At 49.7% G+C, this 14,963-nt stretch overlaps 1 protein-coding gene across 1 annotated transcript in view; it reads left to right on the top strand.

Moving 5' to 3' along the window:
- The window catches only part of LOC144511103 (neuronal PAS domain-containing protein 3-like), a 180,648-nt gene that overhangs the window by 154,044 nt on the left and 11,641 nt on the right, over positions 1 to 14,963 (top strand). Inside the window, exons 6-7 of the mRNA XM_078241079.1 lie at positions 2,661 to 2,767; positions 10,865 to 11,012. Coding sequence (XP_078097205.1) covers positions 2,661 to 2,767; positions 10,865 to 11,012 — 255 coding nt within the window. The remainder of the gene's footprint in view (positions 1 to 2,660; positions 2,768 to 10,864; positions 11,013 to 14,963) is intronic.

The following is a 14,963-nucleotide window of genomic DNA, read 5'->3' on the forward strand; positions in this document are numbered from 1 at the left end:
TGCACTGTATGTCTATCTGTCACTCTCTCTATTTACCTGTCTATCCATTGGCCCTTCTGCCTATTTAGCTGTCTATCTGTTGGTCCACTTGTCTATTGGTCTATCTCGCTGCTAAATCTAACAGTCTATCAGCCGTACGTATGTGTCCATGAGTCTGATTCTTTTTAAAAATCTCCATCCATCCTGTCGTGCCTTGCGTACCTGCTTGCTGTAATCTGTCCAGCTATCAGCTGGGACAATTAAAGGTTCCTCGTTAGCTGTCACAGGAGCGAGCAGGCCAGATTCACTTTCTGTAAGATCACAGCAGGATTGGACACAATCAGCATTGAGACAGTGATGAGTTCCCCGTTACTGAGAGAGAGAGAGAACATAGTTGATTCGAAACTGTATTTGTGCTAGGTAACTGCTCTGTCTCAATCTGTCTCCATCTGTTGTCGGTTTATCTGTTACCTATCTCTCTATTTATCTATCTGTCTATCCATTCGTCCTTCTGTCTATCGATCTATGTCGAAGAGGCCAATGGATTAGGGGTGGCACAGTGGTTAGCACTGCTGCCTCGCAGCGCCAGGGACCAGGGTTCAATTCCTGCCCTGGGGTTGCTGTCTGTGCGGAGTCTGCACGTTCTCCCTGTGTCTGCCTGGGTTTCCTCCCACAGTCCAAAGATGTGCAGGTTCGGTGGATTGGCCATGCTAAATTGCCCCTTAGTGTCCAAAGATGTGCAGGTTAGGTGGATTGGCCGTGCTAAATTGCCCCTTAGTGTCCAAAGATATGCAGGTTAGGTTGATTGGCCGTGCTAAATTGCCCCTTAGTGTCCAAAGATGCACGGGTTAGGTGGATTGGCCATGCTAAATTGCCCCTTAGTGTCCAAAGATGTGCGGGTTAGGTGATTGGACATGTAAAATTGCCCTTTAATATCAGGGGGATTAGCAGGGTAAATTTTGAGGGTTACGGGGATAGGGCCTGGGTGGGATTGTGGTTGGTGCAGACTTAGTGGGTTGAATGGCCTCCTTCTGCACGGTAGGGATTCTATGGATAGATAGAAAAATATAGGAATAGACGGATAGACACAGGATACAGATGAATTAATCTGAATCCCGATCTTTTGTCAGCATTTTGGAATAGAGCCCTGTTTAAATTGAATCTAGTATATAGAAAAAGTGTCCTCTCCAACTCATGGAGCTTATATCTGTTTACACTGGGGTTGGGCAGTTAATATAAGACTCGCAGGGAATAAGACTGAGACATTGGGTAACAATTTCCACAAGGACTTTGACCCTGTCTTCCTCACTGTCGTTGACTATCATAGAATCCCCATAGTGCAGCAGGAGGCCATTCAGCCCATCAAACCAGCACCAACAACAATCCCACCCACGTCCCATCCCCGTAACCCCACGTATTTACCCTGCTAATCCCCCTGACACTTTAGCATGGCCAATCCACCTAACCGGCAATCTGGTAGAGGGAGCTTTACTCTGTATCTGACCCCATGCTGTGCCTGTCCTGGGAGTGTTTGATGGGGACAGTGTAGAGGGAGCTTTACTCTGTATCTAACCCTGTGCTGTACCTGTCCTGGGAGTGTTTGATGGGGACAGTGTAGAGGGAGCTTTACTCTGTATCTAACCCTGTGCTGTACCTGTCCTGGGAGTGTTTGATGGGGACAGTGTAGAGGGAGCTTTACTCTGTATCTAACCCTGTGCTGTACCTGTCCTGGGAGTGTTTGATGGGGACAGTGTAGAGGGAGCTTTACTCTGTATCTAACCCTGTGCTGTACCTGTCCTGGGAGTGTTTGATGGGGGACAGTGTAGAGGGAGCTTTACTCTGTATCTAACCCCGTGCTGTACCTGTCCTGGGAGTGTTTGATGAGGGACAGTGTAGAGGGAGCTTTACTCTGTATCTGACCCCGTGCTGTACCTGTCCTGGGAGTGTTTGATGGGGTCAGTGTAGAGGGAACTTTACTCTGTATCTAACCCCGTGCTGTACCTGTCCTGGGAGTGTTTGATGAGGGACAGTGTAGAGGGAGCTTTACTCTGTATCTAACCCCGTGCTGTACCTGTCCTGGGAGTGTTTGATGGGGTCAGTGTAGAGGGAACTTTACTCTGTATCTAACCCCGTGCTGTACCTGTCCTGGGAGTGTTTGATGGGGTCAGTGTAGAGGGAACTTTACTCTGTATCTAACCCCGTGCTGTACCTGTCCTGGGAGTGTTTGATGAGGGACAGTGTAGAGGGAGCTTTACTCTGTATCTAACCCCGTGCTGTACCTGTCCTGGGAGTGTTTGATGGGGGACAGTGTAGAGGGAGCTTTACTATGTATCTAACCCCGTGCTGTACCTGTCCTGGGAGTGTTTAATGGGGGACAGTGTAGAGGGAGCTTTACTATGTATCTAACCCCGTGCTGTACCTGTCCTGGGAGTGTTTGATGGGGGACAGTGTAGAGGGAGCTTTACTCTGTATCTAACCCCGTGCTGTCCCTGTCCTGGGAGTGTTTGATGTGGGACAGTGTAGAGGGAGCTTTACTCTGTATCTAACCCCGTGCTGTACCTGTCCTGGGAGTGTTTGATGGGGGACAGTGCAGAACTCTGACCTCCATCTCCCCGACTTTGCACGGTGACCTTTATCCTCCCGCTGTTCCTGACCACCTGCTTCTATTTTCCGGAATGCAGAATCTCGGATTACATGGACCTGTCCACCACGGATGTCGTGGGAAAAAACTGTTACCACTTCATTCATGCGGAAGATGTTGAGGGGATTAGGCACAGCCACCTGGACTGTAAGTACCTCCTCTTTCTTCTCCTCTCCACATCTCTTGTCAGGCCCTGTTGTTTTAAGATTGCCTCAGCATCGTTTAGCTCGTTGGCGATGCTCTTGGATTGGTCGCGTCATTGCCAACTCGTTGACGAAGAAAGCTTTTACGATGCAACATGGCGGTGGGAGAGCAACTACAGACAATGTTTCCATACTCATCCTGGACAGAGGTTGCACCCGCAATGTGACTGGAGCTTTATTTTCCCTGAGGGGGTGGGCTACGCCTAGCATTTATTGCCCATCCCTAATTGCCCCTTGAGAAGGTAGCAGTGATACATCAGTGAACCAGATGGGGTTTTTAATAACAGTAAGAAGTCTCACAACACCAGGTTAAAGTCCAACAGGTTTATTTGGTATCACGAGCTTTCGGAGTGTTGCCCCTTCATCAGGTGAGTGAAGAGTTTGGTTTCACAAACAGGGCATATATAGACACAAACTCAATTACAAGATAATGGTTGGAATGCGAGTCTTTACAGGTAATCAAGTCTTTACAGGTACAGACAATGTTAGTGGAGAGAGGGTTAAGCACAGGTTAAAGAGATGTGTATTGTCTCCAGCCAGGACAGTTAGTGAGATTTTGCAAGCCCAGGCAAGTCGTGGGGGTTACAGATAGTGTGACATGAACCCAAGATCCCAGTTGAGGCCGTCCTCATGTGTGCGGAACTTGGCTATCAGTTTCTGCTCAGCGACTCTGTCTTGTCATGAAGGCCGCCTTGGAGAACGCTTACCCGAATAACAGTTAATAACAGTTGTCATCACTTTATATTCCAACTTTATTAATTGAATTCAAATTCCAGGGTGAGGAGATTTGAGCCCTTGTCCTCAGAGCCTGGGCCTCTGGATTACTAGCCCAGTGAAGTTACCACCATACCACTATCTCTCCTGCCTTAGGCCTGGCTGCCTCAGTGACGAGGGTAGACTGGAGGTTGGGACTGTTCCCCTTGGAGAGGAGATTTGATAGAGATGTTCGAAGTCACGAGGGGAGCGGGACAGAGAAGACCGGGAGAAACTGTTCCCGCTCAGAAAAGGATCGAGAGCGATAAGGACACAGAGTTAAAATGATTTGCAAAAGAAGCAAATGTGATGTGAGAAAAAGCTTCCTCACGCAGCGAGTGGTTGGGGTCTGGGATGCGCTGCCTGGCAGTGAGGTGGAGGCAGGTTCAATCGAGGCATTCAAGAGGGAGTTAGATTATTATTGGAACAGAAACAATATGTAGGGGATTTGATTTGATTTATTATTGTCATGTGTATTAGCATACAGTGAGAAGTATTGTTTCTTGCGCACTATACAGACAAAGCATACCATTCATAGAGAAGGAAAGGACAGAGTGCAGAATGTAGTGTTACAGTCATAGCTAGGGTGTAGAGAAAGATCAACTTAATGCGAGGTAGGTCCATTCAAAAGTCTGATGGCAGCAGGGAAGAAGCTGTTCTTGAGTCGGTTGGTATGTGACCTCAGACTTTTGTATCTTTTTCCCGAAGGAAGAAGGTGGAAGAGAGAATGTCCAGGGTGCGTGGGGTCCTTAATTATGCTGGCTGCTTTTCCCAGGCAGCGGGAAGTGTAGACAGAGTCAGTGGATGGGAGGCTGGTTTGCGTGATGGATTGGGCTACATTCACAACCTTTTGTAGTTTCTTGCGGTCTTGGGCAGAGCAGGAGCCCATACCAAGCTGTGATACAACCAGAAAATATGCTTTTTATGGTGCATCTGTAAATGTTGGTGAGAGTCGTAGTGGACATACCAAATTTCCTGGTGTAGGTGTAGGTACACTCACGGTGCTGTTAGGGAGGGAGTTCCAGGACTATGACCCGACAGCAGTGAAGGAACGGCCGATATATTTCCAAGTCAGGATGGCGAGTGGCTCGGAGGAAAATCTCCAGGTGGTGGTGTTCCCACATGTATCTGCCGCCCTTGTCCCAGGGTGTGTGGGGACAAAGAGGGTAAGCTCAATGTAAGGGCCATCAGGGCCATGATGGGCCGAATGGCTGCCTAAGGAGCACCGTTTTCCTTCTTCCAAAGGATGTGAGAGTCGCTGGTAAAGAGAGCCTTGGTTCCTCAGTGGCCTTGAATGGAGCAGCTTGCTGGGCCCATTGCAGAGGGTGCTTAACGGTCAACCGGTCTCTGTAGGCCAGACGTGTAAGGATGGCAGATTTCCTTCCCTACAGAAAAGGCACATCAGTAAGTACCCCAGAGCATTAGCCTGGGGCCCCTGAATTACAAGTCCAGCGATATTACCACTGCGACACCATCTTCCCCTTCATGCCTCGCTCTCTCAACCTCTGAAGGTGCATAGGTCAGACCTCTTCCTGTTTCTGTAGCTAATTATTCCTGCAACAAAGGACAGTACAGCACAGGAACAGGTCCTTCGGCCCACCAAGCCTGCACCGATTCTTGGTTTCTGGCCCTTTCGTTCATGGGTCTATTAAGATGCACCTTGAATGTTGCTGACGTGCTTGCTTCCACCACCTGCCTTCCAGGCAGCCACCACCCTCTATACGACAAACTTTCCCCACACGTCTCCCCTAAACTTACCCCCTCTCCCCTAAACTCTCCCCCTCCTGCAGTTGACCCTTCCTCCCTGGGATAAAGCCTCTGACTATCCGCACTATCTGCGCCTCTCATAATGGTGTAGACCTCTATCGGGGTCTCCCCCTCAGCCTCCGTCTTTCCAGTGAAAACAATCCGAGCTTATCCAACCTCTCCTCAGAGCCAACGCCCTCGAGACCAGGCAACATCCTGGTGAGCAGTTATCTGGGCAAGATGGGTTTGGAGGGACCATGGGCCAAACGCGGGCAATTGGGACTAGCTTAGCGGTAAGCAATTGGGCGGCATGGGCAGGTTGGGCCGGAGGGTCTGTGTCCATGCTGTAGAACTGTATGACACCACGGGCAGGAACACGCACGCACGCACGCACGCACACACACTCCCTCTGTCACTCACACACACACACACTCCCTCTGTCACACACACACACACAGTGCACACACAGATAGACGCGCACACATGTGTGCATACACACAAACACATACGCATCCATACACACAAATAGATGCAGACGTGTGCATACACACACAAGCACACACGTGCAAACACATGCATGCGCGCATGCACACATGTACTCACACATGCGTATACACATGCATACACACACACACACTTTAGTATGGCCAATCCACCTAACCCGCACATCTTTGGAGGAAACCCACACAGACACGGGGAGAACGTGCAAACTCCGCACAGACAGTGACCCGAGGCCGGGAATCGAACCCGGGTCCCTGGCGCTGTGAGGCAGCAGCGCTAACCCACTGTGTCACCGTGCCCCCCACCCCCCCTTCCTGTACCGATTCTAATTGGTGGAGTTGACAGAGAGCGGGGACCTGGTCCCCAGAGAACAGGCAATCCAGCATATCTTTTCGGGATACAAGGCAGAGGACCGAGAGGGAGTTGGCAGGCAATTATTTGGAGATGTTAGTGTTTTCCCCTCGTGTAGAAACACTGCCAGGAGCAGCGCTTATGCTAAAGTCCCGTGTTCATCGCGTTTAAGCTCCCACAAGGATTAAAGAGATATCTGTCACAATTTATCACGTCTACAATCAATAGCACTCACTGAGATGAGGAATTTCTGCAGAATCCGAGATTTAAATCCATTTTGCTGTTGTGATATTAAAACAGAACGTCTACTGAATTGAATTTAAAGCTTTTTATTTCAGCACTGTCACAGTACAGGCCATCAATCACCAGATCCCAGCACACCGCTGGAGACGAGAGAGAGACAGAGAGAGAGAGACAAACTGAGCAACCAACCAATTGTAACTGGAATGGAGAGATACAGTGGCTGGGGAGAATGTGTGTGAAAGAGAGAGAGAGAACATACAGATAGGGAATGTGTGTCAGAATGAAAGAGGAATAAATAAGCACCAAAAGGGAATAAGAGAAAGAAATCGACCGAGAATGTAGAGAAGGGAACAGCATTCCTCCAGCTCCCACACTGTCACTCGGTCACCCATCTCCCCCCCAGTACCCTGTGTTACAGTATCTCTACTGATGTTAATCCAGCTCCCTCACACTGTCACTCGGTAACCCCTCTCCCCCAGTACCCTGTGTCTCTACTGATGTTAATCCAGCTCCCTCACACTGTCACTCAATAACTCCGCTTCCCCAGCACCGTGTCACTGGCTGTATCTGTACTGAAATTAATCCAGCTCCCTCACACTGTCTCTCAGTAACCCCGCTCCCCCCCAGCGTCCTGTGTTACTAACTGTATTTCAACTGATGTTAATCCAGCTCCCTCACACTGTCACTCAGTAACCCCTCTCCCCCAGCACCGTGTTACTGGCTGTATCTGTACTGAAATTAATCCAGCTCCCTCACACTGTCACTCTGTAACCCCTCTCCCCCAGCACCCTGTGTTACTGGCTGTATCTCTACTGATGTTAATCCTGCTCCTTCACACTGTCACTCAGTAACCCCTCTCCCCTCAGTGCCCTGTGTTACTGGCTGTATCTCTACTGATGTTAATCCAACTCCCTCACACTGTCACTCAGTAACCCCTCTCCCCCAGCGCCCTGTGTTACTGGCTGTATCTCTACTGATGTTAATCCAGCTCCTTCACACTGTCACTCAGTAACCCCTCTCCCCCAGCGCCCTGTGTTACTGGCTGTATCTCTACTGATGTTAATCCAGCTCCTTCACACTGTCACTCAGTAACCCCTCTCCCCCAGCGCCCTGTGTTCCTGACTGTATCTCTACTGATGTTAATCCAGCTCCTTCACACTGTCACTCAGTAACCCCTCTCCCCCAGCGCCCTGTGTTCCTGACTGTATCTCTACTGATGTTAATCCAGCTCCTTCACACTGTCACTCAGTAACCCCTCTCCCCCAGCGCCCTGTGTTCCTGACTGTATCTCTACTGATGTTAATCCAGCTCCTTCACACTGTCACTCAGTAACCCCTCTCCCCCAGCACCCAGTGTTACTGGCTGTATCTCTACTGATGTTAATCCAGCTCCCTCACACTGTCACTCAGTAACCCCTCTCCCCCAGCAGCCTGTGTTACTGGCTGTATCTCGACTGATGTTAATCCAGCTCCCTCACACTGTCTCTCAGTAACCCCTCTCCCCCAGCCCCCTGTGTTACTAACTGTATCTCTACTGATGTTAATCCAGCTAACTCATACTGTCACTCAGTAACCTCCCCCCGCCGCCCCCCCCCAGCATCCTGTGTTACTGGCTGTATCTCTACTGAAATTAATCCAGCTCCTTCACACTGTCACTCAGTAACCCCTCTCCCCCAGCAGCCTGTGTTACTAACTGAATTTCAACTGATGTTAATCCAGCTCCCTCACACTGTCACTCAGTAACCCCTCTCCCCCCCAGCACCCTGCGTTACTGTCTCTACTGATGTTAATCCAGCTCCCTCACACTGTCACTCAGTAACCTCTCTCCCACCAGTACCCTGTGTTACTGGCTGTATCTGTACTGAAATTAATCCAGCTCCTTCACACTGTCACTCAGTAACCCCTCTCCCCCAGTACCCTGTGTTACTGTGTCTCTACTGATGTTAATCCAACTCCCTCACACTGTCACTCAGTAACCCCTCTCCCCCAGCACCCTGTGTTACTGACTGTATCTGTACTGATGTTAATCCAGCTCCCTCACACTGTCACTCAGTAACCCCTCTCCCCCAGTACCCTGTGTTACTGTGTCTCTACTGATGTTAATCCAGCTCCTTCACACTGTTGCTCAGTAACCCCTCTCCCCCAGCACCCTGCGTTACTGTCTCTACTGATGTTAATCCAGCTCCCTCACACTGTCACTCAGTAACGTCTCTCCCACCAGTATCCTGTGTTACTGACTGTATCTGTACTGAAATTAATCCAGCTCCTTCACACTGTCACTCAGTAACCCCTCTCCCCCAGCACCCTGTGTTACTGACTGTATCTGTACTGATGTTAATCCAACTCCCTCACTGTCTCTGACTAACCCCTCTCCCCCAGCACCGTGTTACTGGCTGTATCTGTGCTGATGTTAGTCCAGCTCCCTCACACTGTCACTCAGTAATCCCTCTCCCCCCAGCGCCCTGTGTTACTGGCTGTATCTCTACTGATGTTAATCCAGCTCCCTCACACTGTCTCTCAGTAACCCCTCTCCCCCAGTACCCTGTGTTACTGGCTGTATCTCTACTGATGTTAATCCAGCTCCCTCACACTGTCACTCAGTAACCCCTCTCCCCCAGCAGCCTGTGTTACTGACTGTATCTCGACTGATGTTAATCCAGCTCCCTCACACTGTCACTCAGTAACCCCTCTCTCCCCCAGTACCCTGTGTTACTGACTGTATCTGTACTGAAATTAATACAGCTCCCTCACACTGTCGCTCAGTAACCCCTCTCCCCCAGCAGCCTGTGTTACTGACTGTATCTCGACTGATGTTAATCCAGCTCCCTCACACTGTCACTCAGTAACCCCTCTCTCCCCCAGCATCCTGTGTTACTGACTGTATCTGTACTGAAATTAATCCAGCTCCCTCACACTGTCACTCAGTAATCCCTCTCCCCCCGCACCCTGTGTTACTAACTGAATTTCAACTGATGTTAATCCAGCTCCCTCACACTGTCACTCAGTAACCCCTCTCCCCCAGCACCCTGTGTTACTTACTGTATCTCTACTGATGTTAATCCAACTCCCTCACACTGTCTCTCAGTAACCCATCTCCCCCAGCAGCCTGTGTTACTGACTGTATCTCGACTGATGTTAATCCAGCTCCCTCACACTGTCATTCTGTAACCTCTCTCCCCCCAGCAGCCTGTGTTACTGACTGTATCTCTACTGATGTTAATCCAGCTCCCTCACACTGTCACTCAGTAACCCCTCTCCCCCCAGCATCCTGTGTTACTTACTGTATCTCTACTGATGTTAATCCAACTCCCTCACACTGTCTCTCAGTAACCCATCTCCCCCAGCAGCCTGTGTTACTGACTGTATCTCGACTGATGTTAATCCAGCTCCCTCACACTGTCATTCTGTAACCTCTCTCCCCCCAGCAGCCTGTGTTACTGACTGTATCTCGACTGATGTTAATCCAGTTCCCTCACACTGTCATTCTGTAACCTCTCTCCCCCCAGCACCCTGTGTTACTGTGTCTCTACTGAAATTAATCCAGCTCCCTCACACTATCTCTCAATAACCCCTCTCCCCTAGCACCCTGTGTTACTAACTGTATCCTTGATTTGATTTATTATTGTCACATGTATTGGGATAGAGTGAAAAATATTGTTTCTTGCCTGTTATACAGACAAAGCATACCGCTCATAGAGTACATAGGGGAGAAGGAAAGGAGAGGGTGCAGGATATAGCGTTGTAATCACAGCTAGGGTGTAGAGAATGATCAAGTTAAGATATGGTAGGTCCATTCAAAAGTCTGACAGCAGCAGGGAAGAAGCTGTTCTTGAGTCGGTTGGTACGCGACCTCAGACTTTTGTATCTTTTTCTCGACGGAAGAAGGTGGAAGAAAGTATGTCCGCGGGGTCCTTGATTATGCTGGCTGCTTTTCCCGAGGCAGAGGGAAGTGTAGACTGAGTCAATGGATGGGGGGCTGGTTTGCGTGATGGACTGGGCTTCATTCACAACCCTTTGTAGTTTCTTGCGGTCGTGGGCAGAGCAGGAGCCCATACCAAGCTGTGATACAACCAGAAAGAATGCTTCCTATGGAGCATCTGTAAAAGTTGGTGAGAGTCGTAGCGGACATGCCAAATTTCCTTAGTCTTCTGAGAAAGTAGAGCCGTTGGTGGGCTTTCTTAATGATAGCGTCAACGTGGAGGGACCAGGACAGGTTGTTGGTGATCTGGACACCGAGAAGCTTGAAGTTCTCGACTATTTCCCCTTCTTCAATGTTGATGTGGACAGGGGCATGGCTAACTCCTTCATTTTACTGACTGTGTCTTGACTGATGAATCCAGCTCCCTTATATTATTGGGCGAACTTTGTGCCGTTACCCAGCTTCCAATCCTCCCCGCCAACTTGCTCCCTCCCGTTAACAACCCTTCTCTTTTCTTCCTCTGTTGCAGTGTTAAACAAGGGTCAGGTGGTCACCAAGTATTACCGTTGGATGCAGAAGAATGGGGGCTACATGTGGGTGCAGTCCAGCGCCACCATCTCCATCAACGTCAAGAACGGGAATGAGAAAAACATCATCTGGGTCAACCACGTGCTGAGGTGAGGGCCATCCACTCCGTGTGCCTGCTGAAGGGCTGGATTGGGAATAGTCATTTGAGCAGGAGTGCGGGGGGGGGGGGGGGGAGCGCTTCCAATATTCATCCCTCCTCCAAAATTTGCAAAATCCTACGGGACCTTGCCGTGCGCAAACTTGCCCCTGTGCCTCTCACGGTGTTGCCTGGGGCCAGGCTGGAAAGAGGGAGTCGGCACCCACTCCGAACGTTGGCTCATGCCTGGCTGGCATCATTGCCGTGCGCCCATTGTCCATCAAAGGCTCACCACCCCTTCGCTCCCACCCACTCGGTGCCCCTTGTCACCCTCCCCGCTCCCCAAACCTTGCTCCTGAACCCCCGCGACATCCCTCTCGCCGCCCTTGCACGCCGCGAGCGAGGCAGCCAAGGTTTTGGAAGCGAGCCGGGCAGTGAGAGATAGGCACGGATGGGCTGCGGAGAGTTGGCGGTGGCCAAGGGGTTAGGAGTGGTGCAGAGATTAGGAGGGAAGTGGGAGGGGTCAAAGGGCTGGGAACGGGTTGGTGAGCAAAACAGCGAGTGAGGAGACTGGGGGGGTGGGGGGGGAGCTATCGGGAGGCCACGCGAGCAGTGTTCCTTTCAGGGCCGGGTTTGAAATCCACCATCTTTGATGCAGGCGCTTAGCTACTGGGTTGGTTGGCTGTGATGTCAGGCACTGCGACTCCAAGATTGAGTGTTGTTATAATCCAGCCTGGAAACTCCAAGATATTTTTGTGAAGTCGGCCTGGACCGTAGGATTTTCACTTTGAATTTGGCATGAGGTGTTTCACTCCATGTGTGATTCAAACGACCCACGAGGGAGCTTTTATCAAGCAAAGTTTATTTAAGATTACAGTTAACACATAGAAAGAAAATTAATGCTCCTTTTTACCAATCATAAACAAGAAAGCAAGCAACAATGATATTGGGCAAGGGTCTGGCAGATGGATTACAATGTTGGTAAATGTGAGGTCATCCATTTTGGTAGGTAACGGACCATTATATAAATGGTCAAAAAAAAATTACAGCACGCTGCTGTGCAGAGGGACCTGGGTGTCCTGGTGCATGAATCACAAAACATTGGTTTGCAAGTGCAGCAGGCAATTGAGAAGGCAAATGGAATTGTGTCCTTCATTGCTAGAGGGATGGAGTTTAAAATTGTACATTGATAACTAAAAGCACTGTTCCAACACAACAAACCTCCTTCCAAACATACAACCATCCCAGGTTTACAACAGAAAATAAGAATGAATCATAGAATCCCTACAGAGCAGAAGGAGGCCATTCGACCCATCGTGTCTGCCACTGACCACAATCCCACCCAGGCCCTCTCCCTGTAACCCCTCATGTTTACCCTGCTAATTCCCCCTGACACTAAGATTAATTTAGCACAGCCGAACAACCTAACCAGCTCATCTTTGGACTGTGGGAGGAAACCGGAGCACCCGGAGGAAACCCACGCAGACACGGGGGAGAACGTGCAAACTCCACACAGATAGTGACCCGAGGCCGGAATCGAACCCGGGTCCCTGGCGCTGTGAGGCAGCCGTGCTTAACCACCGCGCCACTCACATGGTTTTTGCAGCTCAGCAATACCTTGGAGAGACGTAGGATGAGGGGAAACCTAATAGAGGTATATAAGATGTTGAGAGGCATAGATCGGGTGGACTCTCAGAGGCTTTTTCCCAGGGTGGAAATGGCTGCTACGAGAGGACACAGGTTTAAGGTGCTGGGGGGGTAGGTACAGGGGAGATGTTAGGGGGAAGTCTTTCACACAGAGGGTGGTGGGCGAGTGGAATCGGCTGCCGTCAGTAGTGGTGGAGGCAAACTCAATAGGGCCTTTTAAGAGACTCCTGGATGAGTACATGGGACTTAATAGGATGGAGGGTTATAGGTAGGCCTAAAAGGTAGGGATATGTTCGGCACAACTTGTGGGGCCGAAGGGCCTATTTTGTGCTGTAGTTTTTCTATGAATTAACCCTTTGGATAGAAATTTGAAACTCTGGAAACCCCAGCACCTCGAGGTAGAGATTGGGCCACTGCTGCCCTCTAGCTGGCAAACCAACAACTGCAACATTTACACTCCAGGAAGGCAAGAGAAACCTGTTTCTAGCCTGCCAACAGAATTTCTAATACCAGGGAGAGAGAGACCAACATACTGCCTCCAGCCTGGAGTCCAAACACCTTCTAACCAGCCAGCAGCCAGAACTGAAACTAAAAGAATTCTTGGGAGAGGGAAAAAAAAGTGTCCCACCTGACCTGTCAATCAATCTTCCCACAACAATTCAAAAAGGGTCGTAAACTCCTAGAAAGTGCATTAGGCCCAGATTAAAAATAAACAAAACCCCATTTAAAAAGCAATAAAGGGACATCTAATCAGGCAGCTCAGTGACACAATGAAAGAAACAAACAGAGCTGTTTATAACTGCAGAGAACATGCATAGAATACCTTTCTTAAAGGCACAGTAGCGTCACAGCCTCCTGGTGTTGCCGTGTTGGCAATCACAAACCACTTTTAAAGCAGTTCATTGCCTTGGGAAGTCCTGGGACGCTATATAAATGCAAGCCTTGCTTTTCTGAGCTGGTGGGGGGGGGGGGGAGGAGGAAGAAGATGGAAAAGAGATTTGTTAAATAACAAAAAGATGGTTTGCACAAACTTGAGTTTGAAAGGTTGAGGTGTGCGTGAGGTCCTTGATTATGCTGGCTGCTTTTCCCAAGGCAGCGGGAAGTGTAGACAGAGTCAATGGATGGGAGGCTGGTTTGCGTGATGGATTGGGCTACATTCACGACCTTTTGTAGTTCCTTGCGGTCTTGGGCAGAACAGGAGCCCATACCAAGCTGTGATACATCCAGAAAGAATGCTTTCTATGGTGCGTCTGTATTTTGCTCCGTATTTCTGATGCCCCCCCCCCCCCGACAAAATTCTCTCGATTCGCGACCTGAAAATCCTCAATTAGCCCCCCCGTGGAGCTGTGACGTCTCGTGGGAGAGAGTTCCAGACTCCCACAAGACTTAGTTATTCCTGATGTCACCCCTGCATGGCCCAACTCAAGTTTTAAGGTTACGCCACCCCTTGTTCTGGACACTCCCCCATTCAGGAAACAGTTTCTCTTAACTTACCGAATTAGATGGTCCCCTCAACCTTCCTCTCAAGTTTGTGCAAACCGTCTTTTCTTATTTAACAAAGGGACAAGCAAGCAAGAAACAGGAGTGAGCCACTCAGCCCCTCGACTTAATAAGATTGTGTCTGACCTGACAGCCACCTCGAATCTGCACCCCAATAACCTTTCACACCCTTCCTTACCAAGAATCTATCCGCTTCTGCCTTAGGGTGGCACGGTGGCACAGTGGTTAGCACTGCTGCTTCACAGTGTCAGAGACCCGGGTTCATTTCCAGTCACAGGTCAGTCTGTGTGGAGTCTGCATGTTCTCCCCGTGTCTGCGTGGGTTTTCTCCGGGTGCTCCAATTTCCTCCCACAAACCGAAAGGCGTGCTGGTTAGTGTCCAAAGATGTGTAGGTTAGGTAGATTGGCTATGCTAAATTGTCCCTTAATGTCCAAAGATGTGCAGGTTAGGCAGATTGGCTGTGCTAAATTGTCCCTTAATCTCCAAAGATGTGCAGGTTAGGTGGATTGGCCATGCTAAATTGTCCCTTAGTGTCCAAAGATGTGCAGGTTAGGCAGATTGGCCATGCTAAATTGCCCCTTAATGTCAGGGGGATTAACAGGGTAAATACATGGGGTTACGGGGATAGGGCCTGGGAGGGATTGTTGTCGATGCAAGTTTGATGGGCCGAATGACCCCTTTCTGCACTGTCGGGATTCTATGATAAAGTGGAATGCATTGATTTGCTGGGGGGGGCGGGGGGGTGTGAGAGAGGGCGGGTAAGATAAATCTGACCAACAAGGGAGCTTTTACTAACACTTAAGGCTGCCAAGATGAG

This window comes from Mustelus asterias, chromosome 24 (genome assembly GCF_964213995.1).
Source record: "Mustelus asterias chromosome 24, sMusAst1.hap1.1, whole genome shotgun sequence".
Lineage (NCBI taxonomy): Eukaryota > Metazoa > Chordata > Chondrichthyes > Carcharhiniformes > Triakidae > Mustelus > Mustelus asterias.